Below are 26,277 nucleotides of genomic sequence, written 5' to 3' on the forward strand. Positions count from 1 at the left end.
GACTTTTTTCCCCTCTTTTCTATGGTGAGCTTTTTTTGCTCAAAGAAGGAATGAAGTTTGGGGGATTTGTAATACCTAGATCAATACACTGAAGGCTGTCAGAAAATATTCTTGTCCTGATGCTAAAAAGACATGGGCTTCACCACTAGTTAGCAGAGTAACCTAAGTTGAGATAAATTGTGAGCAACCTCAGAGCCTTATTCTGAGTAGCTGCAGAGATCAGGTAAGGCGTGGTGGGTGCTGACACATAGTGCCTCCTACTGGATGGCAGACACACCTGACAGCAATAACTTCAGCATGTCCTGAGAATGACCCTATGGTCTAAGCGTGTGTGTTTGGAGTTCCAAACTAAGGAACCTGGGAGCGGCCAATCCAAAGATTCATTCCTTATCTATAAGGAACATCTGAACCCTTGGCCCATTCCGTGGAAAGCAGGCCATACAGGGGATCCAGGCCCTTTGTTTTGGGTTAAATGAAGGTTGGGAGGTGGAGGTTGCTGGGGGAGGTTACTAAGTGAGAATGCTATATAAACTGTCTGCCTTTTACAAGCAGTAGTGGTTCTCCTGTCTAGCCTGCTGCCACTGGACTGCCCTGCATGTAAGTCCCCTCAATAAACCCTATGTCTCATTTGCTGGCTCCAGGTCTTTTCTTTGGCCACTCAAACATGGTGCCCCCCTACTGAAGTCATAGGGACCTGTCATGACCTCTATGCAGTAAACATTCATTCTTCTAGCTTTTAAAATAATAGTGATTTTACCTATAGATTTTCAAATTACCAAAAAGTGACTGCATTTTGGAAGCTACTTTAGTTCAGTGTTAAAGGCCATTGTATTTTCCGGCCGGGCTTGGTGGCTCACACCTGTAATCCCAGCACTTTGGGAGGCCGAGGCAGGCGGATCACCTGAGGTCAGGAGTTTGAGACCAGCCTGGCCAACATGGCAAAACCCTGTCTCTACTAAAAATACAAAAATTAGCCAGGCGTGGTGGCGCACACATGGAATCCCAACTACTGGGGAAGCTGAGGCAAGAGGATTGCTTGAACCTGGGAGGCGGAAGTTGCAGAGCCGAGATTGTGCCATTGCACTCCAGCCTAGGTGACAGAGCAAGAGTCCATCTCACAAAAACAAACAAACAAAACAAACAAACAAAAAACCATTGCATTTTCCTAGATCCTATTTTCCTGATGCTCTTTGGGTGCCTTCAGTGCAGCCAGTGTTTCCACAGAGAGCAGTTTCTACCCTGCACAGACCACAAAGAGCTGTGGGCTGGGTCCCTCCTCAGCCTCATCCTACTGTACCCGCTCCCTACTGTTCCCCGGCTAACTGGCCAGAGAAAGCTGCTACCAGAGGCACAGAATGACTGAGGACAATTTGTACAGGATCTAACTTAGAAAAAAATCTATTAATAATATATATTAAAAGACATTTTGTGCCAGTATTCAGAGCTCACTCACGATGAGGCTTTTATTGGCTTTAATGGGTAGGCAGTGCCTTCCTGAAAGCTTGAGGGAGTTAAAGAGGCTCATCTCTGGAATGTTAGCAGAGGATTCTGCATTGGCGGGAAAGAATAGGGGCCACTGCCCTGGAAGAGGGGCGGGGGAAGGCCTGAAAACACCTGTATAGTCTGGGTAGCAAGTTATTCCTTCTTTATGACTTTATTTTTTCCAATTCTGAATTCATTTCATGATATGAGCATATTTCTATCTCACTCTATAAACATTTGGCCTCTCAGAGATGGCTGAGTTATCTCAGCCCTAAAACATCAAACCAGCTAAACTGCCAGGTAGAGGTTGCTGGGGGAGGGTGCTAAGTGAAATGCTGTATAAACTGCAGGCTTCTTACAAACAGTGGAGGTTCTCTCCAGCCTGCCACTAAACTGCTGGTTTAATGTTTTAGGCTGAATCTTTTTTCCGCCTAAAAGTTGGCCTAACTGAAGCTGGGGTAATTTGGAGGTAAATTTGGAGTCTCTAAGTGAGAAAACAATTTAGAAGCGTATGAATAACGACACACCACAAAAAAAGAAAGCTGAAGGAAAACCCGCATGCATGTTTCTGACTCATTGACGAGTGTTTGTAGGGACTTCCCAGAGGAGGATGGGCTTCCTGGGGCATGTGGGAGCCTCAAGAAGGAACTGACTATGGCCAGCCGTGGGGCCAAGCTGCATTTCCCCTGTAAAATAATGTTCCTTCTTTAGTTAGGAGAAGGCCTGTCCTCTAGTCCTGCCTAGGCAAAGGCTGTGCTGAAGGAGAGATGAGAAAGGTTTAGCACGGGGATGGCTCTAAAACAGAGGTTGATATGGTTGACCGGCTGCCCCAAGGACTAGGACTGAGGGGTTTTCGAATACAGAGATGTCACTGATCCTGGATCCATCAGCCATTCACTGCCACATGCCTACTTGTTGCTGGGAACATAATATTCTTTTCCCTGAAGGCCCAAGGTGCTATTACCCTTTTGATTTTTCCTAAGTATCTCAGATAAAGCTACAAGCCCCATTCCCTAGTATTTGAATAGTTCTGACTTCCTCTAGATGTTTCCCTTAACTCCATAGTAACAAGGTAAAATGCATGCAGTCCACTAACTTCAGATAACATTGTCAATGGAAAAGAGCAGTGATGTATTGCACACCTCTGACCGGCCTAATAGGTATATACCTGGTTTTTGGTCAGTTAAGTTCTATCTGAACATCTACAAAGACAGAAGCTGCTGAAATAGTGGTGACTACATAGAAAAAAGGTTTGACTTTACCTTAAATGCAAAGAAGTGGTCTTTGTATTTCTCACCAAAGACAAATGAAGCACCAGCATCTGTGTACTCCAGAAAAGTCTGAGTTAAAGAAAGAAAAAGAGATCTCATTCCAACCACATGAGTGGAAATTAGACAGTGCACAGGAATGCTAGGCTCTCAGATGATGGACCAAGCAAATGTGTTGGATAGACTTGGAAAGTTAATGTTCTCAGCTTTGCCCCCTCCAATGAATGGTGTAGAAGCATATTTTTGAAATATGCCTGGATACAAATTTCCTGACATTTCTGACATTCAGTCTGACTCCAGAATGCTGCAGAATGAGTTGACTGTGGCAATGTGTTGGGAGCCATACATGGCTTGTAGGTGGCATTAGTTAGCACTGGATGAAAAGGAAGCCTGTTTCTCTGTCTGCGGAAACATCTAAGAAGTATGATAGTTCCTGGGGAGGAGGATGTGGGCAATGGATTAGGGAATGATGACATAGGTATGGAACAGCAGTAGTGTTAACAAACCAGACAGACTAACATATTCAACATAAGCAAAACTATTTGTCTAACCCATGATGCAGAATTAAAATTTGAGACAACTCATGCAGACAGATAAACCATTTCTGACACGTCTTGAGGATTACCTCCAATGTTAAAAACACCATAAAAGCAAGGTGTTCTTTTGAACCAAACTTACCTGAACTTGTCTGCCCAACCAATCAAAAGCTATAAATCCAGGGTCAGTCCTTAGAATCAAGAGCCCAAGAAGAAACTGTAGCCCGATTCCCCATAAGACAGGTCTCCAGTAAACCTATACAGAAAGATCAAGTGATATATCTTAGTAGGAAAATTAATGCAGGCCATGGCATGAATGTCTAATGGATCACTATTTCCTTGAACACACTATCAGATGTGGCCTGTCACCCACCTTCTTTGGGGGGCTAAAGCTGTCATAAGCAGAGAACCCTTTGATAGAACCATAACTTAAAAAACTCAGGCCAGGCGTAGTGGCTCATGCCTGTAATCCTTTGGGAGGCCAAGATGGGCAGATCACCAGAGCTCAGAAGTTTGAGACCAGCCTGGCCACCATGGCAAAACCCCATCTCTACTAAAAATACAAAAAGAAGCCAGGCGTGGTGGTGCATGCCTGTAATCCCAGCTACTCGGGAGGCTGAGGCAGGAGAGTCACTTGAACCCAGGAGGCAAGGATTGCAGTGAGCTGAGATTGCGCCACTTCACTCCAGCCTGGGCGACAGAGCGAGACTCCATCTCAAGAAAAAAACAAAAACAAACTCAGGATTGCATTCCTTCTCCCTAAAACTGAGTTTCAAGTCTTCAGTCCAGGAAAGTATTTAAGTAACCATTATGTCCTGATAAATTACTTGGAAAGAAACAGTAGTCTAAGAAGGGCCATTAAAGGAGGCAGGATCTGGCCATCCTAGTCGAGCTGTAAGTACTGGATACATATAATTATTTCCCCTGTCTGGAAAATGTAAAGGCAGAACATGATTTCTCTGTGTGTCCAAGGTTTGTTGATCTGACAACCTGTAAGTGAATTAAGTAAAATATTGCCCTGTCAAGAGGCTCTCATTTCATTGTAAAAGAGACCAATAAACTCTAGTGCAGACCCAGGATGTGCAGCAGGAATGGATGATCATTTGCTTTCATCTGTGGTGCAGGGCTGAGTGGCTTCGAAAGAACTATGGCATCAGAGGCATAGACAATGGGGATGTTCCCCTCAGCAGGGCAAAGAACTTGGATCATATTAGCTGAACTTGGTCTCTGATTTGTGTTTTTTTCCTTGGGTCAAGCTTTTAATGGTAAAGTCTTCCAGAGTTTGCCATCTTGAGTTACATATGAGAGATTTGATGTCTCAGAATTCTTGCCCATTTCACGGGTTACCAGTGGACAGAACTAGGATAAGAGTTGAGTTCAATATTAAAAAGAAAATTGTATAAGGACAAATTTTTGGAGTATAAATGCCCATACTGCATGGGACTTCGATGAACTGCAGGATCCAATGGAGGAATACTAGATTTTTTACTGGTCTGGGGAAATCTGGATCAAAATGGATGAGTTTTCTCTGTGTGTTTGATGGAGGGTATGCGAGAAGAAATTAGACTTGACAGGGAGAGAAAGTCTCACTGGTCGTGTAACTGGAAAATTACTGAGAATGGAGCATGAAATAGTAACAAACAGTACCACGAAAGTTCAGGAAGATAGGGCACCCTGGCCACATTAAATAATCCCATCAAGGTAAGAAAAGTACTGAACAATAGTTAAATTCTCTCACAATCAGTATTTTGAGCAATTTACACATGGGGAGAAAAAGAAAAAAAGAACCTAAAAGATCAACTGGATACTTACCCTGGTTGGGTACTTGGAAAATAGAAATAACAGGACAATGTACATTATGAGCCCACTGAAGGACACCAGCTGCTGTTGACCCAATTTGGCAGTGTCAAAGGCCAACCAGAAAATAACTGCTAGGACCAGGGAGCTCCAGATCACCCTAAGAGAAGGGGAAAGAAGGCATTGGCATCGTTTGTTGTGCTAACTTGAGAATCATAATCAGGCTTAAATTTTTTTTTTTTTTTTGAGAGATGGAGTCTTGCTCTGTTGCCCAGGCTGGAGTAGAATGGAGCGATCTTGGCTCACTGCAACCTCCACTTCCCGGGTTCAAGCAATTCTCCTGCCTCAGCCTCCCCAGTAGCTGGGATTATAGGCATCTGCCACCACCCCCGGCTAATTTTTGTATTTTTAGTAGAGAGGGGTTTCACTATGTTGGCCAGGCTGGTCTTGAACTCCTGAGCTCAGGTGATCTGCCCGCCTCGGCCTCCCAAAGTGCTGGGATTACAGGTGTGAGCCACCACTCCCAGCCATCAGGCTTAAATTAACAAAGAAACATAGAAACAAGATGAATACACTCTGGCACCAGTAGGTTGTGCTTTTAGAAACTGCAACAGAATCTTTTTGGTTGTGGCTATCAAGGCAAATAGCAAAAAAATTAAGTACTGGGTCTCCTTACTCTACAACTCTTGGGCCCTTCACCTGTTCAAGGATGCATAAAGGGGCTAGAGAGGAGAAAGCATGTTTGGAGAGGAATGTCTGGTGATCTCTTTAAGAGAGCTACTGGGATTCCTCACCTTTGTTTTGGGGGGTGGGTGAGGTGTTACCTGCTTCCATTTAAGGAAGAACTTGGAATATGTTATCTGCCCTTGGGGGACCTCACCAGCTGCTGAGAGGGAGATCAGACGTTAGGGCAAGTTCTGGCTCCTCTGGGGAGCCCAGCAAGCATGACAAGTCTGACTCAGGACTCACAGCTTGCACAGCAGAGCCAGAAAGCCTGCTGTGTTGGGATTGCACAAGCCCAGTTTAATAGGCCAAGGATGTGTGAAGTTTCCTGGTAGATCCCACGTTAGTCTTGAGGGAGAGAACTGGTCTTGGGTCCTGCTCAGGGGGCCACCTGAAGGGAGAGGAGGTCCCTCAGAGAGAGGCTGAGGGAAAAGCTCTGAGCAGTTGCTGCAGGACACAGGGTCCTATGGGAAAGGGTCGCTCTAACACTTCACAGGCCCTTCCTCCCAAGAAGGACAGCTTCATATCCATAGCAGGTAGCCAGGCTGATCCTGGCTTTGAGGCTGGCAGGGGAGCAAGTAACAAGGAGAAAGGGGACACTCAGGCCCAGGCTAGGGAGGAAAACTAGGGCACTGGGTCATGTTCACAGTTCTCATTACTGTAGGGAACAGCATATTCTGATGTTAAAAAATGTCCATGATGCCTGTATCAAAATATCTCATATACCCCATAAATATATATACACCTACGACATACCCACAACAATTAAAAATTTAAAAAATAGGCTGGGCACAGTGGCTGACACCTATAATACCAGCACTTTGGGAGGCTGAGGCAGGAGGATCACTGGAGGCCAGGAGTTCAAGACCAGCCTGAGCAATATGGTGAAACACCCGTCTCTACTAAAAACACAAAAAAATTAGCTGGGTATGGCGGCACATGGGAGGCTGAGCTATTTGGGAGGCTGAGGCATGAGAATCATTTGAACCCAGGAGGCGGAGGTTGCAGTGAGCCAAGATGGTGCCACTGCACTCCAGTCTGGGTGACAGAGCAAGACTCTGTATCAAAAAAAAAAAAAAAAAAGAGAGAAAAGAAAAAGAAAGAAAAGGCTGTGAACATTGGATGATTACTAAGAGTGTTCAGAAGGGTCATGGGCTTTTGGCAGTTTTATAAAATATAGGGTCGATATCTCCCATTGAATAAAATTGAAAGAATGATGAATGAAAAAAATTAAGTTTTATTTTGACCATAGCCCCATGGGTCATGAAAAAAGTGCTCAGCCTCCCATGTTCTATGATCCTCATTTTGTAAATAAATTGTAAAGAGAATGAGTATAACTTGTATAAGAAAAAAGTTGGTAAAAATAAAAGCTCTTTACAGACACATCATCAGCAATCTCCATCAGTTTGTACTTATAACCCAATTCTTTATTTACAGGTACTGAGATTAGATGGCATTTGTGTTGTTCCCTATCTTGTGCCAGGACAGACATTACTGACTGATCATGGTGCCCTCCCACTGACAGGTCAGAGGGAGAGTGAAAGCCATGCTGCTATGACAAAACTTTCACTCTATCCTATATTTCTAACTACTTCCTAATACGTAGGCATGGAGGTGTCTCTTCCTAATATAGCACATGGAACAAAATATGCTCAACATCTTTTGGACAACATCTTATCATTTAATACACTTGACATTAAGGCAGTTTGTGAGGACATTTGGATACATTTCAAATGAGTCATTGCCTCATCTAGGCTTTGATTTCCTGTTTGTAAAACGAAGAGGTTGTAACAGATTACTTCCTAGGGTGTTTCTAGCTTCCATATCCCATAAATGAGGAAGCAATTTCAGAACAAATTTTTGAAACGGTGTTGGAAAGGACTACTATCTCTCTTAACTGAAATAAGAGAACCAATTGCATTTACCACTTCAGCCAGAACCAATGGCTGTTTAGAAGCCTTCTGCCAGGAGACAGCATCTCATAAATTCGATGTTCGTATTTGGCCATCAGGTGATCCCAGACAACAAAGAAGATGGCAGCCACGGTGATCACAAAAAGAGGAAGGGCTCTGTGAAAGTTCAGCACACAGGCCGAAATCACCATAACCAGATAACCTGTCCAGGAAGCAAAAACAGACATTGAACATCACTAACCATTGGGACACGCCTCCAGTCTCCAGCCTTGATCCGGCTCAGGTGAGGGGAGGTTTAATATCGTTAAATATCATTGAATGCAGGAGTGCTCTTGATATGGCTACTGGCTTCTTTGATGGGGGCTTTTGATATTTTTCAAAGCAAGTCTCAAAAATTACTACCATGAATGCTAGGAGGGCAGGGTGCTAGGTATTTTTATTCTTACAGGACCTTCTGAGTTCTTGAATCTTGATGCTCAATCACTGGGCCTCTAAGTACTGGCCATTTACACTGCTGGCATTCAGTCTCGGCAGGTGAGCTACTATCAGAGAAAGGCCGAGTGTTGAAGTGACCACTGGCAAAGAGGTACTGATTCTTGGGATTTGCAGTTCAGATTTGGCCTAAATTTGAGTGAAGGAATATACCTACCAACAACAGACTACTTCTGTAAGTACCACAGAGTCTCTAAGGAAAAGAGGTAGGGGCAATTACCAAGGTGGCTGCTTTTGAAGAGCAGATTCTAGGATAAGAATAAGGTTTCCTATTCTTAAAGGTCTGCAAAGATGTTCTGCAGGTTAAATCTGGCCTGCCACTTGTTTTTGCAGGTGGCAAGAACATTTATATTTGTGTGTTTTGAGAAATAAAAATAAAGTCCTAAGTCACCCAACCAACTGAACTGAGCCTGTCTTGGCCAAGGGGATCCCAGAAAAACCTTAAAAACTGAGTTCCCAACTATGACAGGATGGGAAGTCAGATGTGCCTCAGTATGCCCCTTCCTAATTAACCTTTAACCAGAATTCCTTCCTAAGGAGTCAGCAGAAACTAGCTCTGGAAAACAAGAAATGGAAGACTCATTTCTCTATCGCCTTTAGCCAGTCATCTGAGGTGGTGACCAGACTCCCTCTCCCTCTTTAGAGTTTTTGTTTGTTTGATATGGAGTTTTGCTCTTGTTGCCCAGGATAGAGTGCAATGGCACGATCTCGGCTCACTGCAACCTCCACCTCCCAGGTTCAAGTGATTCTCCTGCCTCAGCCTCCTGAGTACCTGGGATTACAGGCATGTGCCACCACGCCCGGTTAATTTTGTATTTTTAGTAGAGACGGGGTTTCACCATGTTGCTTAGGCTGGTCTTGAACTCCTGACCTCAGGTGATCCACCCACCTCGGCCTCCAAAAGTGCTGGGATTATAGGCGTTAGCCACCGTGCCCGGCCTCTTTAGAATTTTAAGGTGACAGCTCACCAGTTTTACAAGGCATTTCTTCCTGATATGAGACTGCTGCCCATGGAGTGGTTCTGGCCCGTCTTGGAGGATGCACAGTGAGGGTTTTTGTGTTCTTTGCTTTACCTTTTGACTTCACAGGGCTGAAAACTCCACCCTCAGGTCATGGTAACACTGCTATTTTCTAATACACATGCTCCATAAAGAGGCACAAATCTCAATTGTGCATGTGCATGTCTCCTTTCATAAATATTCATGACTCCCCCTATAGCTTATTGAATATTTATGCTTAGCCAATCCTTTCAGCATAAATTCCTGTCTTATTCTTCCCTCCCTCAAAGTACTTGTTTCTGGCTTCTGTTGGAGACTACGCTTCCCAGCTTGTCAGAATGGCCACCTTGCAGGCTGCAACCCTTTATGACTTTCCTTTCCAAATGTTTGAACCTCGTGATTGATTCTTCAGTTGACAGTTTGTATGTGTGTTCTAGAAACAAAGTTGTATTTCGGAATACATGTCTGTCTACTTATGTATTGTTTGTGGTTGCTTTGTTACTACAGTGGCAGAATGGCATGGTTTTGACCTTATGTCTGAAATACTGAAAAGCCTAAAATACTATCTGGCCCAGTACTCAGAAAGCTCACCAACTCTACTGTTCCCTATTCCAACTGTCTGAGCACCAGCAAAACTGCTGACCTTGGCTGTGCAGCAGCCTGGGATTAATGTCTGTGGGTTTGGATCAGGGTGCTTATGTTTTATAGACAGGAGTGTTCTTTAAAATGGGCCAAGTTCAGTGTGCTCAGCTTCAAGAAAAACAAAAAATAACAGTACAACAAAACAAAAACAAAAACAAACCAAAAAAAAAAAAAAAAAAAACAAATAAAGTGAGCCAAGGAGCTCTTTGTTTTGGAGGGAGTAAAAGCAGGAGACATTCTTGTCCTGCCTTCAGGCAAGCAAGTGGGCTAGATGGCCCTAGGCTACTCATGTTGTATTCATATAAAGCATTAATCACTTGTGTTTTCTGGATTTGTGTAAACCAACGCACCTCCTCAAATCCACCTGACAATAACAAAGGCTATAAGAGTGAGGAGAGTAAGTGAGTCCAAAAATTAGCTGCTGGGCCTGGCACAGTGGCTCACACTTGTAATCCCAGTACTTTGGGAGGCCAAGGCGGGCAGATCACCTGAGGTCAGGAGTTCGAGACCAGCCTGGCCAACACAGTGAAACCCTGTCTCTACTAAAAATACAAAAATTAGCCAGGTGTGGTGGCATGTGCCTGTAATCCCAGCTACTCAGGAGGCTGAGGCAGGAGAATCACTTGAACCCGGGAGGTAGAGGTTGCAGTGAGCTGAGATGGCGCCATTGCACTCCAGTCTGGACGACAAAGCTAGACTCCATTTCAAAGAAAAAAAAAAATTAGCTTCTGGCCTCATAAACAGGGTAGGGAAACAATTTGCATAGGCTTCCCCTATAAAGGGCTTCTTGATTTACTTCTCTACCACCCCCGATGATTCGGTGAGGTCCCGGGGAAAATAAAGGTTTAATCCTTTTCCACATAAAGTTAATATTTGGGGGAATCCCTGAAAAAAAAAAAAGACAGTGGTATCCCTAACCATCTTTGTTATTTACCTGCTAATAAAATGCCCCAGATGATGTGCCAAAGAATGGTTTTGTGTTTCCTACAGAAACCACATACCGTGTCATACCTCCTTTCCAAACACCTGCAACATAAAAGCAAAAAGGCAGGGAGAAGTAAACACCAAAAACATGAAATAAACTGCATGCTGAAGCTAGATTAAGCTTTGTAAACTAAGAAGGCAAACAAACACATGTGTAAGGCGTATGTCTTACAAAATAGAAATGGGAAACTCATTTCATTTTAGACTAGAGTCAGCCATGATCATGACCATTCAGTGATCACCATCAAAGTATGCCGAGCCCTGAGGGATTAGAGAGGTGCACACAACATGCTCCTGGGAACAGAGCAGGGGAGATGGATATCTAACCAAAGCTGAAATAGTCACAGGAAGAGAGTGTTTCTGGCACACTATGAGATCCTCTGTTAGCTTTTAACCAATGGTTATTACGTGTTTATTGTTAGAAAATAAAAAGCCGAGGAACTCTGTCATCCCTCTTGGTTTGGCAAAGTTTGAGCAAGTTGGTGGCACTCTGTCCCCCATCACCATCCCCGTTAGTCCAAAACGGATGGACTTCATGGGGTGTGCTTAAAATGCAAAGTAGGATTTCCTGGATGTTAGGGCTATTAACCAATGGGTTGTCACAGCTTTCTCAGAAAGCTCTGGAGTTGTTGGAATGTCTTTATTTCCATCCAGGGCTTTGTTATGGGCTGGGTGGGTAGTGTGTGAGTAATGTGTAGGTTGGGTCATGTCTTCGGAGGAGGATCGTGTCCAGCAGTTCCCCAGGAGTGAGCTGGGAGGCCAGGGTCATAGCCACATGTCTCTCCTCTCCATCTTTGGGGATCTTCTTGTTCCCGTGTGATGCCTCTTTCTTTGGAGGCTTCCCCTTCTCCCACTTGAGTCTGGGTAGAAGGAACTTCTTGCACATTTCCCCATTGTCCCCTCCAGGCCACGGGATAGCACTTCTAAAAATGACCATTTCTCCTGCTGTATAGATGATTCCCAAACTCCAGGACCTCAAAGGACGTGGCCCCAAGCTGGGAGGCCTGCACTCCCCTTGGCCAGTGCCTCCGCTACCCCGCCTTCCAACAGTCTTGCCTGCACCTCCAAGTCAGCCTCCTCTCAAGCTTTGGGGCACAGCTCAAGCTTTTGGCTTCTAAAAAGTCTTCTTGCATCTCCTCAGACAGATACATGCCTCTGAACTTTATTCTTACTGTCTTCTTTGATTGTGTTTTGTTATGAACCCATTACTGACCCATTCCAGTAGCAGGAAATATTGGTTATTTGGTTAATAACCAGTCTTTTGGTTATCTAGGCTGAATAATTCCCAACCCATTAACCTTAGTGAAACCTGAGTGCCTCTGACCACACAAGAGAATTTCTCAGTCCCCCAGGGCCAGAGACCCTGGAGAACAGATGTCTATGAGCCATACAGCACTATGAGTAGAACCTTGGATATTAAGGATGTTCAACAGACATGTATTGATTGATAGGTGAATGAAATGGGAGTAAATATTGCTTATCTGAAACAGTATTTTACAGCTCTGAGTTGGGGATCCATTAGCGAGTTATGAAGTCCACATAGTAACCACTATTAAAATAGAAGGAGGCCAGGTGTGGTGGCTCATGCCTGTAATCCTAGCACTTTGAGAGGCCAAAGTAGAAGGATTATTTGAGCCCAGGAGTTTCAGACCAGCCTGGGAAACACAGTGAGACCTTGTCTCTACAAAAAAAAAAAAAAAAAAATTAGTTTGGTGTGATGGCACAAACCTGTGGTCCCAGCTACATTGGAAAATCACTTGAGCCCGAGAGGTCAAGGCCACAATGAGCTGTGACTGTGTCACTGTACCCCGTCTCAACCAAAAAAAAAAAAAAAAAAAAGGCCAGGTGCGGTGGCTCAAGCCTGTAATCTCAGCACTTTGGGAGGCCAAGGCGGGTGGATCAACTGAGGTCAGGAATTTGAGACCAGCCTGGCCAACATGGTGAAACCCTGCCTCTACTAAAAATACAAAAATTAGCTGGGTGCGGTGGCACACGCCTGTAATCCCAGCTACTCGGTAGCTGGGAGGCAGGAGAATTGCTTGAATCTGGGAGGTGGAGGTTGCAGTGAGCCAAAATTGCGCCACTGGATTCCAGCCTGGGAGGCAGAGCAAGACTCCATCTCAAAAAACAACAAAAAAGAAAGAATAAAAGTATCAAAAGTATCACAGTGTATCATTCATACTTAAGAACGATAGGTATCACTTCATGAAAGGTTCATCATTATGTATGTGTGTGAATATATATACTGAGAGTTAGAAACAGTGCTCTAGAAAATATTGGGTGAATAGAAGTTCAGTGAAGACATTTTTTCATGGTCTGATTTAGGAAAGGCTAATGATGTATTATTCTCAGTTGAAGGTATATTAAAAAGCAGCAGCAGCAGAGGGTGACATTTAACAGGGTACATTCACATACTGTAGGTTGACTCTATTAGTTTCTTTAATTGCAGGGAATGTGTGTAGTCCATTATGGCAATCTGACTTCTGCATAAAGCAGAGTAGCTGAAAGTAGACACTTTGGTCATTTGGTTATCTAGGCTGAATAATTCCCAACCTCCTGACGGCTGTTTCAGTCTCATTAACATTAGTGAAACCTGAGTACCTCTGACCACCCAAGAGAATTTCTCAGTACTCTGGGTCAGAGACTCATAAAGTAAAATGAAGGATAAAACTTTGCTGTTTCTGATATGGTAAATATTTGGGATGATGTATATGTGACAAGAGCTGCTAACCCTAATTCTCGCCAACTCCAGAGATATCTTCTGATACATATAACAAAGTTCCTCCTGTAGTCCCAGCTACTTCCGAGGCTGAGGTGGGAGGATCACCTGAGCCCAGGAGGTCGAGGCTGCAGTGAGCTTGACAGATCTCACGACAGGGTCTTGCTCTGTTGCCCAGGCTGGACAGAATAGATTTAAATCAAAAGATATTTCTGGCCAGGCGTGGTGGCTCACACCTGTAATCCCAGCACTTTGGGAGGCTGAGGCAAGCAGACCACCTGAGGTCAGGAGTTCAAGACCAGCCTGGCCAACATGGTGAAACCCTGTCTCTACTAAAAATGCAAAATTTAGCCGGGCATGATGGTGCATGCCTGTAATCCCAGCTACTTCGGAGGCTGAGGCAGGATAATTGCTTGAACCTGGGAGGTGGAGGTTTCAGTGAGCTGAGATTGTGCCAGTGCACTCCAGCCTGGGCAACAGAGCAAGACTCCGTCTCAAAAAAAAAAAATTAAAATCTATTTCTAGATTTAAAATTAGCACCACTGAACTCCAGCCTATGCAACAGAGTAAGCCCCTGCCTCTAAAAAAAAAAAAAAAAAAGAAAAATTTCCTCAGAGACATAGGAATGCAAATCAAATTTAAGTAGGAATATAGAAGATGGACAAATACTGTAGTGTTATGATAGGTGGCAGACAATCCTGGACTAGGAATCAGAAGCTGAAATTGTGACCTAGCTCTCTTCCTCTTCTGGTTGACTTGGGGAAGTCACTTCTCTGAGGTTCATTTTTCTGGTCCAAAAAATAAAGATACTAATCTTGCGTCTCCTACCTTACGGAGTTGTAAGAACTTGGAATACTTTGAGGCTATTACAAAGTAAGAGAAACCATTTGTTGGGATTTAAAGTGGATTGGATTTTGAGCAATCAATTGCTATTGATTGACATTGAGAAGATGAATTAACTGCATTCGTATGGACTGGAGCAATTAGTTGGTAATTTACACTTTTAATTAGAAGACTGTCCTGGGTGAATTTAAATCTGCATATTGGGTTCCCAGAACATCAGCAGTTTGAATTGGCCACATTGATCATCTTAAAGCTTCATTAATTTTTCTGGAAAGGGTGTTGGGTAGGGAGGGTAGATGGATGGGTGGTGACAATCTCTAATAAATTATAATAAGTGTTAAAAATCAAATGGGAGGCCCGGCGCCGTGGCTTATGCTTGTAATCCCAACACTTTGGGAGGTCAAGGTGGGTGGATTATTTGAGGTCAGGAGTTCGAGACCAGCCTGGCCAACATGGTGAAACCAAGCCTCTACTAAAAATACAAAAATTAGCCAGGCGTGGTGGCATGCACCTGTAGTCCCAGCTACTCGGGAGGCTGAAACAGGAGAATCTCTTGAACTAGGGAGGAGGAGGTTGCAATGAGCTGAGATCGCGTCACTGCAGTCCAGCCTGGGTGACAAAGTGAGACTCCATCTCAAAAAAAAAAAAGAAAAAAAAAATCACATGGGGAGATAAAACAAAATAATAAAACCAAATGGGAGGTAGGCTTGATTATTTCCCTGTTTTAAAGACTGTACCCTTTTTGTTGCATCTCCTCCTCATCATCCTCCGTGCCTTCTTTGTTTCTTGGAGAATCCTGGTCAACTGTAACCTGTTCTTCATCCTGGAAATCAAACATTGGAGCAGAGATGGAATAATGAGCATCCTGGGCATAATGGAGCCTGGTTTCGTTGCTCAGAACTCGGGCAAAGAACTTTCAATAGGTCCTTTTAAATTATTATGCAAGAAGATGGCTCCTATTATCTACTGCACAGACATTTTTTTCCTGGCTTATAAATCTCACATAAAAAATGCCAGGTTCATATTGAACTCTTCCTTTCCTTCCAAAGGAGCTGTTGGTATTTTCTCCTTTTCTTAAGGGAACAGGCTCATATTTGTGCTTTTTGCTCCTGTCTCTCTTGCAATCATTCAACCCCAGCTCTGTTTTCAGCCAAGTACTAAATGAAGTTAATACCAGGAGCTGCATAAATCTCCCCTAGTACTCTGCCAGCCCCGGTTTCCAAACGACTGAGACCAAAGCTGGATTTATTTCCCCGGCAGCTCAACACTTGGTCTGCGAATATGAACACTAGCTTGGCGCCTTCAAGAGTCAATAAACCTCCCCTTGGGAACTAGGATCCTTTTATCAGTTGGGGTAAAAGGGACTATTTCCCTTACTTAGCTAGCCCTTGCTCTAATTAATTGAGTGTAGGATATCTCTGGCCCATTTTTTCATGGACAATCTTTCTAGGTACAGTTTGAGCTCTCAAATATCCATGACCCATCCTATTTCCAGGATGGCAGAGGATTTCCTACCTGTCTCAAATAATAAGCCTGGCTCTTGTAACCAATGGTACAGAAGCTGGTGGGGAAGCAAATAGATGGAGGTGGAGCAGTTTGAGTGTGCTCTAAGAAGTATAATGTCAAATCTCAGCACTTGTCTTCTGTCATATCCAATGTGGCCTTTGATTCTCTTTAACAGAAATCATAGAAATAAATCATATTAGTGTGTGTCTGAGATGAAAGAATTCTCAAAAATCCTATAATTCCACGAGGCCAAACTCCATTGTTCTTCTGATTCAGGTTACCTTCATTTTCTGGGCTGGACCCTAGGAACAAGGAAGGTGCGAGGATAATCGTAAGAGAGACCAGCTGAGTCCAAGCTGCAGCTTCTGAGGAGGGGCTGGAGTTGAGTCTTATTCATTTATTTCTATCTAATTCCCAGCTTAGCCAATAGTCAATGTTTGGTAAATATTTGATTTAAATGATCATCATTATTATTTTCTCACAGTGAAAGTACCCCAAGTTACCTGCTATCTATGGTATATCTAACATTACTATTGTTGTCTCTTATTTTTCCATCTTTTTTCACGTTTTAAAAACAACAACTACAAATCTCCCTTGACTCCCACAATCATGGTATATCTGCCCCCCTCTTTCCTTTCACAGCCAGGCTGCTGGAGAGAGTTGTGTTTACCCTTTGGAGGTTACTTCCTCACACCCTGCCCAGTTCTCTACCCACTGTGATTGTGCTTCTGCTGAATGCATCCTGCCAATGTCATCCAAGGCCCATTGCTATCAAATCCAGTAGCTACTCCTCAGCCTTCATATCCCCATTTATAATTGAAAAACATCTAAATTTTTGTTTTTATGAAAAAAAATTTTAAAAATATTTTTAAAAGAGCAGTTTTAAGTTCACAGCAAAATGGAGCTGAAAGTATAGAGATTTTTCGTGTATTGTCTACCCACCCTCACCTTCCCCACTATCAAATGAACCCAGAGAAGTACATTTGTTACAACTGAGGAGCCTATATGGACACATCACCATCACCCAAAGTCTGCAGTGAGACTCTCTTGGTCTTGTACATTCTATGGGTTTGGATGCATGTATGATGACATGTATCCACCATTGTAGTATCAGGCATACTAGTTTCATGGCCCTAAAAATCTTCTTATAGCCAGGCGTGGTCACTCATGCCTGTAATCCCAGTACTTTGGGAGGCCAAGGCGGGTGGATCACAAGGTCAGGAGATCAAAACCATCCTGGCCAACATGGTGAAACCCTGTCTTTACTAAAAATACAAAAAAAAAAAAATTATAGCTGGGCACGGTGGCGGGCGCCCGTAATCCCAGCTACACGGGAGGCTGAGGCAGGAGAATTACCTGAACCCGGGAGGTGGAGACTGCAGTGAGCTGAGATTGTGCCACTGCACTCCAGCCTGCTGACAGAGCGAGAGTCTGTCTCAAAAAACCCAAAAAACCCACACTTCTTATTTGTCCCTACCACACCCTGATGCCTTGAAAGCACTATTTACTGTCTCCATAGTTTTGCATTTTCCAGAATGTCGTATAGTTGGGATCGCACAATATGTAGCCATTTTAGGTTGGCTTCTTTTACCAGTAATGTACATTTAAGGCTCCTTCACGTCTTTTCATGGATTGATAGTTCATTTCTTTTTAGTGGTGAAAGACACTGCATGTCTGGATGTACCACAGTTTATTTATTCATTCACCTACTGAAGGACATTTTGGTTGCTTCCAAGTGTTGGCAATTACAAATAAAGCTGCTCTAAACATCCATGTGTAGGTTTTTATGTGGGCATAAGTATTGTTTTCTTTTTTGTTTGTTGAAGAATACTTAGTGGAGTGAACATTTTTTACAATCAATTAAGCAAAATAGACAGTTACCAAACACTGTACTATGCATGGTATGATTCCAATACAGATGACATATGCATGTGGGTGTATGTTTGCATTAAAAAAGGCTGTGTTCCAAAATGTTAGGCACTGACTTTTTTTCTTGAATTATAAGCCTTTTTTGGTTTTCCAAATTTTGCTACAATAAGTTTTCCAAATTGTCTACTTTAAAAAAAGCGATTATCTTACCACGAGAAAACTCCTCACAAAATGACACACTAGTGGGCACCCCAAATTCATTTTTTTTTTTTTTTTTTTAGAGTCTCGCTCTGTCGCCCAGGCTGGAGTACAGTGGTGCGATCTCGGCTCACTGCAACCTCTACCTCCTGGGTTCAAGCGATTCTCCTGCCTCAGCCTCCCGAGTAGCTGGGATTACAGGCACACGCCACCACGCCCAGCTAATTTTTGTATTTTTAGTAGAGACGGGGTTTCACCATGTTGGCCAGGCTGGTCTTGAACTCCTGACCTCAAGTGATCCGCCCGCCTCAGCCTCCCAAAATGCTGGGATTACAGGCATGAGCCCCTGTGCCCGGCCCGGAATTACCTTTTAAGGGGTGACCTACATGGGTAATTTGTTCACCTTTTTTGCAACAGGAAGCCATCTTTAAATAAATTCCTGTCCAGAATTCAACATGTAAGTGAAATTAAGCAAGAGTCCCTCGGACTGGTATAAAGCTACTAAGGAATGCGAGGGCATGATGGACACAGATTTAGAACCATAGTAGAGGGTTCCTCTTGTTTCTGTCATTTACCTTAAAGCTCAGATGCTTTTGTTTAAGCCAATGCCTTTTTCCTTGAGATGGAGCTTGGAACTCCTAATAGTGAAGTGTCAGCGAAAACCTGGGTATGCTTCCCATCAGGGAACTCTGAGGACAGGTGGATAAAAACAAAATCTCTTTGTTTGGGCATGTGTGTTTTCTTTACGACTGTGCCCCCACACACTAATTACCACTTAATCTGTTCCTCTGCGTGCCAGTGGGGTGCCATGCTTTCTGTGCCCACTGTTCTCAGGTGCCTGTTGCGCAGCAGTTGCCATAGCACTAGAGTCATGCACCACAGTCTTGCTGTACCTGTTTGGTGTTTGTGTGCTCCCTGCTTTGCACAGCTCTGCTCGTTATTGAGTTGTTGTTTCCTGATGTGTTCTCGTTCTCAAGAAAGTTTTCTTCATTCTAAGAAAAAAGTGCAGATTGAAAAAATAAAAAGTTACAGCCAAAAGACAGATGTTCTTTCATTAAAAATACCTAGAGGAATTTGGAGGATGAGACAAACAAAGATTAGGTGTTCAGGTGAAGCATCTGATTCAACAAACACCTGATAAATCCTGGGCTTGTAAAGAAACAGATGATCGGCTGGTCACAGTGGTTCGTGCATGTAATCCCAGCACGATGGGAGACCGAAGTGGGAGGGGAGACCAGCCTGGGCAAAATCCCGTGTCTACTAAAAATATAAAAATTAGCTGGGCGTGGTGTTGTGCACCTATAATCCCAGCTACTTGGGAGGCTGAGGTGGGAGAATTGCTTGAGCCCCAGAGGCAGAGGTTGCAGTGAGCTGAGATCATGCCACTACACTCCAGCCTGGGCGACAGAGCAAGACTCTACCTGAAAAAAAAAAAAAAAAAGAAAGAAAGTAAAGAAAAGAAACATATGACTTTTGCTTTGTTTTGTTCTGATACAAAAGCGGTCCAGGGGAAGAGAGGAATGAGGACAATTGCCCTCATCTAGGCCTGATAACTTTCCAATAGGCAGAGCTGGGACCAGGGGCAGGTTTCCACTCTCCTTTCTATCACATCACACTGATTTTCAACTTATAAAATGAACTAAAACGTGGTAAACCATAGGCTGAATAACCTTATTCTTAGATGTTAGATTTATGAAATGTTGAAATGGGTTTTTTTTGGTTTAAAGCAATCTCTGGTAGTAATGATCATAAGAAAAATGCCCTTTTTTTGTGTGTGTGAGGCTGTCTTGATTTTACTTTAAGGAACTGAATGAGATTTGCTCTTTCTTATAGGGCTGTCCGGACCCCTCAGCTGCTGTTTCCAGAAGTGACAAACACCGGACCTGTCTCCTGTCTCTTCTATCTTTTTTGAGGTATCTAATATTTCTCCCATCTCATTTCAACTTGCCCTTTTCTAGAGTGAGGTAATGCATAAATGGTGTCAGGAAATGCCTTCTGTTAGCCCAAGGACTATGACTGCGTCTTCAAAGACCAAGTGCGTGACTCTAATTTTAACTTAGATCTCTGACTGGCCCCAGGAATCCAGCAAATATTGTAATTCCAAGTTGTATTGCATTTTCTACTTACTGAAACACAAGAATGAATAAACATGAAAAAAAAGTTACAGTACAAGATTCATGCATCAAAGTATTGTGCCATACTTCCTTTTTTGTTACAGTTGCTTATATCCTACAGTTCTTTGCATATAGCAGACACTAACAATGTTTTGAATTAATGACCCATAGTAATTTTAATGTTGCATTAGCACAGCAGTGTAGTACCCTTGGGTTCTTGGTATAAAAATACAGCATGGGCTGGGTGTGGTGGCTCACGCCTGTAATCCCAGCACTTTGGGAGGCCAAGGCGGGCGGATCACGAGGTCAGGAGATTGAGACCATCCTGGCTAACATGGTGAAACCCCGTCTCTACTAAAAATACAAACATTAGCTGGGCGTGGTGGCAGGTGCTTGTAATCCCAACTACTTGGGAGGCTGAGGCAGGAGAATCGCTTGAACCTGGGAGGCAGAGGTTGCAGTGAGCTGAGATCACACCACTCTGTACTCCAGCCTGGGCGATAGAGCGAGACTCAGTCTCAAAAAACAAACCAACAGCATGAAAGGAAAAAATATACATAGTATGGGAAGATGACAGAATGTTGCTAATTGCTGAAGTTGGCTGACAGTACCTGGAGAATCATTTTATTATTCTCCTTCTTTGGTGGATGCTAAAATGTTCCTTAATACTAAGTTAAAAATAAAACCAAGCATGAGTTGGTGGAGTAACAGGACACAGGTCACTGAGGGGCTAGTCCTTAGGGTCCCTACTGAGCAGGCCACATTCTCTCAAGCCTTAACTCCCTCATTCATACAACACAGTTTGGATTTGGAGTTCTTGCGGATCCTTTCGGAATCCTGACATTTTCTAATTCTACTAGGAGATTCAGCTTCTTGATGTTGATTCCTCCTGCCACCTGGTGGCAGGATCTGAAAACTACTGGTGGAACACAGGGGTGGATCCTACGTTTTTAAAGTAATGAAAGTGGAAGGTGTGTGTGTTGAGGGATAGAGTGGGCACTCCTTTAAGTGGCAACAAGAGCACGTGTGGTTTTGTTCTCCACTGTGTAATAGTCTTATTTTGCCCCCAGCAGAGTATACGCCTTGGCCTTTTAGTATTTTCTGGAAGAACAATATCTCCCACTTGAGGATTTCCAACAGAATTAGTGGGGTTATTGTGGATATTGACTGGTACCTGGAAAATGACCATTAAGACAACTGTCTTTCTTCTTCTTTTTAAATTAGAGTCATGGGGCTGTGATATGGGGCCCCAGATAATGTCTTAGCTCAATGTTTCTTTCCATTTATTTAGCAACTCATATTACTAAATACCTTTGCACACTTAACACCCTACAACCACGACTGCGTTCTCATGGTAAAATCTATCCCTCTGTTGAATGTGTAAGAAAGGTGAGGGAATTGCGTTGTGAGTATGTCTAGGCCGTTTACAGCTTACACATTTAATTTCTCTAGTTAGTTTTAATTATTAGGTGTGCTAAAAGATGAGGGTCCTGATTGAGCCCCCTTTGAAGGGACAGCCTAGTAACCAGGAGTACATTGTGCCTGGGGTTTGTTTCCCACCGTCTCTTTGATCTTGCACTTTCTATGTGGCTGTTACAGGGAGGCAGAGATGGACAGAGGCATTTTTATTTTCTTCCTTTCATTCACTTTCTAAACCATATGATAACTTCTAAAACACTGGAAATTTCTAAAATGACTCCCCTCTCTATTTGTGGTATCCTTTTTCAAAGAATGTTAGCTGACACATGGTCACCTAGGAAAAAGATTACATATCCAAGCTTCCCTTGCAACTAGGTTCTGGCAACAAAATGAAAGTAGAAAGGGTGCCCTGCTGGGGGCAGCTCGGGGAATGTTCCGCCAGGGATGGCTGGCAGGTGCACTTGGTCCTTTTTGTCATTTCCTCTGTCTTGCTGCCCAGTGTGAGGATGGTTCCAACTGGACCATGGATACAAGGCCCACATCCTCGTGATGTCAGGGTGCTGAGTTGGGAGGAACTTGGGTCCCTGGAAGCCTTGAGCAGGAGGCTCACCCCAGCTCTGTACCACCCACCTCAACTTTATTGGGATGAAACTAACTTTTCCCTTGTTACTTTTGGTTTTGCTTTTATTTGCACCAAATGATACAGTATTTAGTAGACAGGAGACACTGTGTAAAACTCTTGTCTGGGCGTGGTGGCTTACGCCTGTAATCCCAGCATATTGGGAGGCCAAGGCGGGCAGATGGTGAGGTCAGGTGTTCGAGACCAGCCTGGCCAATATGGTGACACCTCGTCTCTACTAAAAATACAAAGTTAGCTGGGCATGGTGGCGGGCACCTGTAGTCCCAGCTACTTGGGAGGCTGAGGCAGAAGAATCGCTTGAAACAGGGAGGCGGAGGTTGCAGTGAGCCAAGATCGTACCACTGCACTCCAGCCTGGGCGACAGAGCAAGACTCTGTCTCAAAACAACAACAACAACAACAACAACTCCAAGAGGCCTATGAGGTGGGTACCATGATCCACATTTTCACAGATGAGGAAACTGAGGCAAAGATAAGTAAATCACTTGACTTGGGTTGTGTAGCCAGAAATGGCTGGGGTAGAATCTCAGCCCAGACTGTCCCTCCCCAGACCATCTTGTGCCTATAGAGGAGTGATTCTTTGGGCCTGGTGAAGATCAAAAGATCAAAAGACACAGTAGTCTGCCTAGGAATTAAATTCCTTTTGGAAATTAGAATTTAGAAAGCCTGATTTGAACTCCAGATATTAAAAGACAAAGGTATAAATTATAGAAGTGTTGAAAGTTCCAGAGAAGCTTGTGGCTACTTTTAGCTACACCTAGGCTCTGTGGTCATTTCTCAAGGCACAATAGTGGCCTTCCTGCCCTGTACGCTGGTTTTAAGTGGAATATATCCTTTGAGTAACATGGGTGGGGACTCCTGCCTCTGTGGACATGTCTTGTCATCATGGCTGGTTTGACATTCTTCAGCCTCTCCCTGGCACTGTGCTGTAATCACACAGCCTGGCTTCCATATCTCAGTTCTTGTGGTGGGGGTTTTTCTGCTGCAGAGGCACCACCAATGTGCTAGGAGAGCCTTTCTTCACTACAGAATTTGCTCTGGCCTGGTTGCCAGAGCAACTGCATGAGTGGTCTTGCGCTCATTCAGTGGTCTTGCTTCTTGTGGGAATGGAGGCAGTACCTACCTAACAAAGTTGGATGGCTCCATCCAGTGGCACACATAGTAAGTGCTCATTGACTATTAAGTTAATTTCATGGTTTAGTTTGCTTCTCGCTTGTTCTGGGGCATTTACAGTCGTGTTGTCCTCTGTATTTGAAATTAGACTTTATCAAAGTCAACATCTGTTTGGTGAATCTGATCTCTCAAAATTGTTTGGGATCATCCCCCACCTCAACTCTTTTTTTTACTCTTACCATCTACCAATGTCAAATGTTTTAAGGCCCTTTCTCTAAATGTTATTCTTTGACTGCATGGATTTTGCCTAGGAATGATTGCATTTTAAAAGACTGTATTTTAGAAGTCTTTGATCTTTATCTATTGGCCTTGACTCACTTGGTTCATGTAACTTCCTGGCTCAAGTCTCGGGTGTGCATAATCCTTAGTGTGAGTTAATGGGCACTAGCTAGACCATTCCCCAGAGATGTTCTTGTTTTACCTGCCTGCCTGTGTGGGTTTAGAAGCCAGGTAAGGAGCAGCAGTACCTGTGGCAAGAGACCCAGTGGGCAGCCTGGGGCTCACTGTTATGAGGGATCTTTGGATTGGGTGCAAGAAGTCAAGTCTGTATGCTGCTGTGAGTGGCTGTAACACTAGCAATGTCTATGGCTTCAGAACACTGTTAACATTCTTCCCTTGGGAACTTTGTGAGCCAGAAGGCAGTGGAAACCCATATGTATGGGAATGTCAGGGAAAGGGGAAAGAGAGAGAGTGCTGTACCTGAAGGAGAAAACTTAAAGGAAGGTTTATAATAAGAGTTTTAAGAAAGTTTAAACATGCGAGTCCTCATAGAATATGGTTTCCAGGCCGGGTGTGGTGACTCACCCCTGTAATCCCAGCACTTTGGAAGGCTGAGGAGGGTGGATTGCCTGAGGTCAGGAGTTTGAGATCAGCCTGACCAATATGATGAAACCCCGTCTCTACTAAAAATACAAAAATTAGCCGGTCGTGGTGGCATGTGCCTGTACTCCCAGCTACTCGGGAGGCTGAGACAGGAGAATCTCTTGAACCCGGGAGGTAGAGGTTGCAGTGAGCTGAGATTGTGCCATTGCACTCCAGCCTGGGCAACAAAAGTGAAACCCTGTCTCAGAAAAAAAAAAAAAAAAGAAAAAAGAATATGATTTCCATGAACTTTCTTGAAGAAACTACTAGAGGAAAAAGCCATACAAATGATAAATGGAGAAATTATGGCAAAAAGAGAGTTAGTACATTTTGAATCTATTTGATAATCAAATCTAAGATGATTCCAGGGATTATGATTCTAGAACAAATTATAAACATTATATCCTCTGCCAATGTAGAAAAAATCATTAGAAGGCTACTTGAAGGGGAAGGAAAAGAAAACGTAGGAGGTAGGGTAAGTAGGCCAATTTCCTACTTCAGGTCACGCTGGGCCCTCTTCCCTACTGCAATAGTTTATTACTCACTGAAATCCATCTTCATCACTTTAACGAGTGTTCAGCTTTGTTTATCTATGACATTAACCATATCAAGAATAAGACCAAAAGGCCTGAGTTAAATTGTTCCAAATGCATTGATGTATATTTTTTATTTCTTCCTTAAATACAGGGTTTCCAGAGCTGGGGGCTAGTTAAAGGTCATCATGGACTGGGTGCAGTGGCTCACACCTGTAATCCCAGCACTTTGGGGGGCTGAGGCAGGCGGGTCACTTGGACTCAGGAGTTTGAGACCAGGTTGGGCAACATGGTGAACCCTTGTCTCTCTATTTTTTTAAATAAAAACATAAAAATTTGTAAAAAGTCACAAATGCAGAATTGTCCACTCCAAGACACCATTACACTTGCGGCTGTCGGGTTATCTTTCACTCTTATTGTTGCTTTTGATACTTGTGTTGATCATTTGTGTTTATTAATGTGTGACTATTTCAAACTGGCTCTAGTTTCCCGTTTCTGTTCCTTGCCTTTTTCTGACTTAGGCTGATTTGTTTGAGTAGAGAAAGACATTGCCATAAGAACTTCGTATGCATTTGGGAAGGAGACCAGAGAAGTCTAAAGTCACCCACAGAGAAGCTGGTCCTGAGAGCAATGTGACCATGCCTTCACCCATGTCTCTGCCAGTGCTGTGCTTTCCCATACATGATATTACTTAATACACGATATTACTTAACCCCTGACCCCCTTGAACGTTAATATTTGCACCTTTATTAATTTTTTATTGCCCTGAAGCCAAAAATTCATAGATAAGTATCCTTTCTCCATTTTCTAGCTGTACTTTTTACTTATGTTTACTCTTGAACTCATTCCAGCCTGGCTTGCACTTTTTTTTTTTTTTTTTTTTTTGAGACAGATTCTTGCTCTGATGCCTAGGCTGGAGTGCAATGGCATGATCTTGGCTCACTGCAACCTCAACCTCCCGGGTTCAAGTGATTCTCGTGCCTCAGTCTCCTGAGTAGCTGGGACTACAGGCACATGCCACCACGCCCTGCTCATTTTTTTTTTTTTTTTTTTTTTTGTATTTTTAGTAGAGACAGGATTTTGCCATGTTGGCCACGCTGGTCTCGAACCCCTGGCCTCAAATAATCCACCTGCCTTGGCTTCCCAAAGTGCTGGGATTACAGGCATGAGCTGGCCTGGCCTGCACATTTACTACTCCAGGGAAATCACCCTTGCCAAAGACAATGATTTCCATGTCCCTAAATGCAGTTTTCATCATGTACCATAGACTACTCCCTCTTTAAAATGATCTGTCCCTGACTTTTGTGATATCACACTTTATTAGTTTCCTCCTTCCACTTAAACTGTTCCTCCTCTCTTTTCTGTGCTGTATCAGCCTTTTATGCTTAACTCTGAATGTTACATGTGCTTCCCTGGGGCTCTGTCCAATAAATATTTATTGCACACCTACTATGGGACAGACACTGCTTTGGGTGTGGGGGATTGCATATGTGGTCCCTATTCTCAGGGAGTTTCGAAGAAAAGCTGTTGGCTGGGCGCGGTGGCTCACACCTGTAATCCTAGCACTT

General features: G+C 43.5%; 1 protein-coding gene across 1 annotated transcript in view; it reads right to left on the minus strand.

The window, feature by feature from the left end:
* SLC28A3 (solute carrier family 28 member 3) overlaps positions 1–26,277 on the minus strand; it is a 62,907-nt gene that overhangs the window by 16,595 nt on the left and 20,035 nt on the right. The window contains exons 2-8 of the mRNA XM_054501682.2: positions 18,864–18,962; positions 15,135–15,220; positions 10,786–10,877; positions 7,732–7,921; positions 5,099–5,243; positions 3,429–3,542; positions 2,745–2,822 (exon numbers count right to left, since the gene is read on the minus strand). Coding sequence (XP_054357657.1) covers positions 2,745–2,822; positions 3,429–3,542; positions 5,099–5,243; positions 7,732–7,921; positions 10,786–10,877; positions 15,135–15,220; positions 18,864–18,962 — 804 coding nt within the window. The remainder of the gene's footprint in view (positions 1–2,744; positions 2,823–3,428; positions 3,543–5,098; positions 5,244–7,731; positions 7,922–10,785; positions 10,878–15,134; positions 15,221–18,863; positions 18,963–26,277) is intronic.

Source organism: Pongo pygmaeus, chromosome 13, assembly GCF_028885625.2.
Source record: "Pongo pygmaeus isolate AG05252 chromosome 13, NHGRI_mPonPyg2-v2.0_pri, whole genome shotgun sequence".
NCBI classification, from domain to species: Eukaryota; Metazoa; Chordata; class Mammalia; order Primates; family Hominidae; genus Pongo; species Pongo pygmaeus.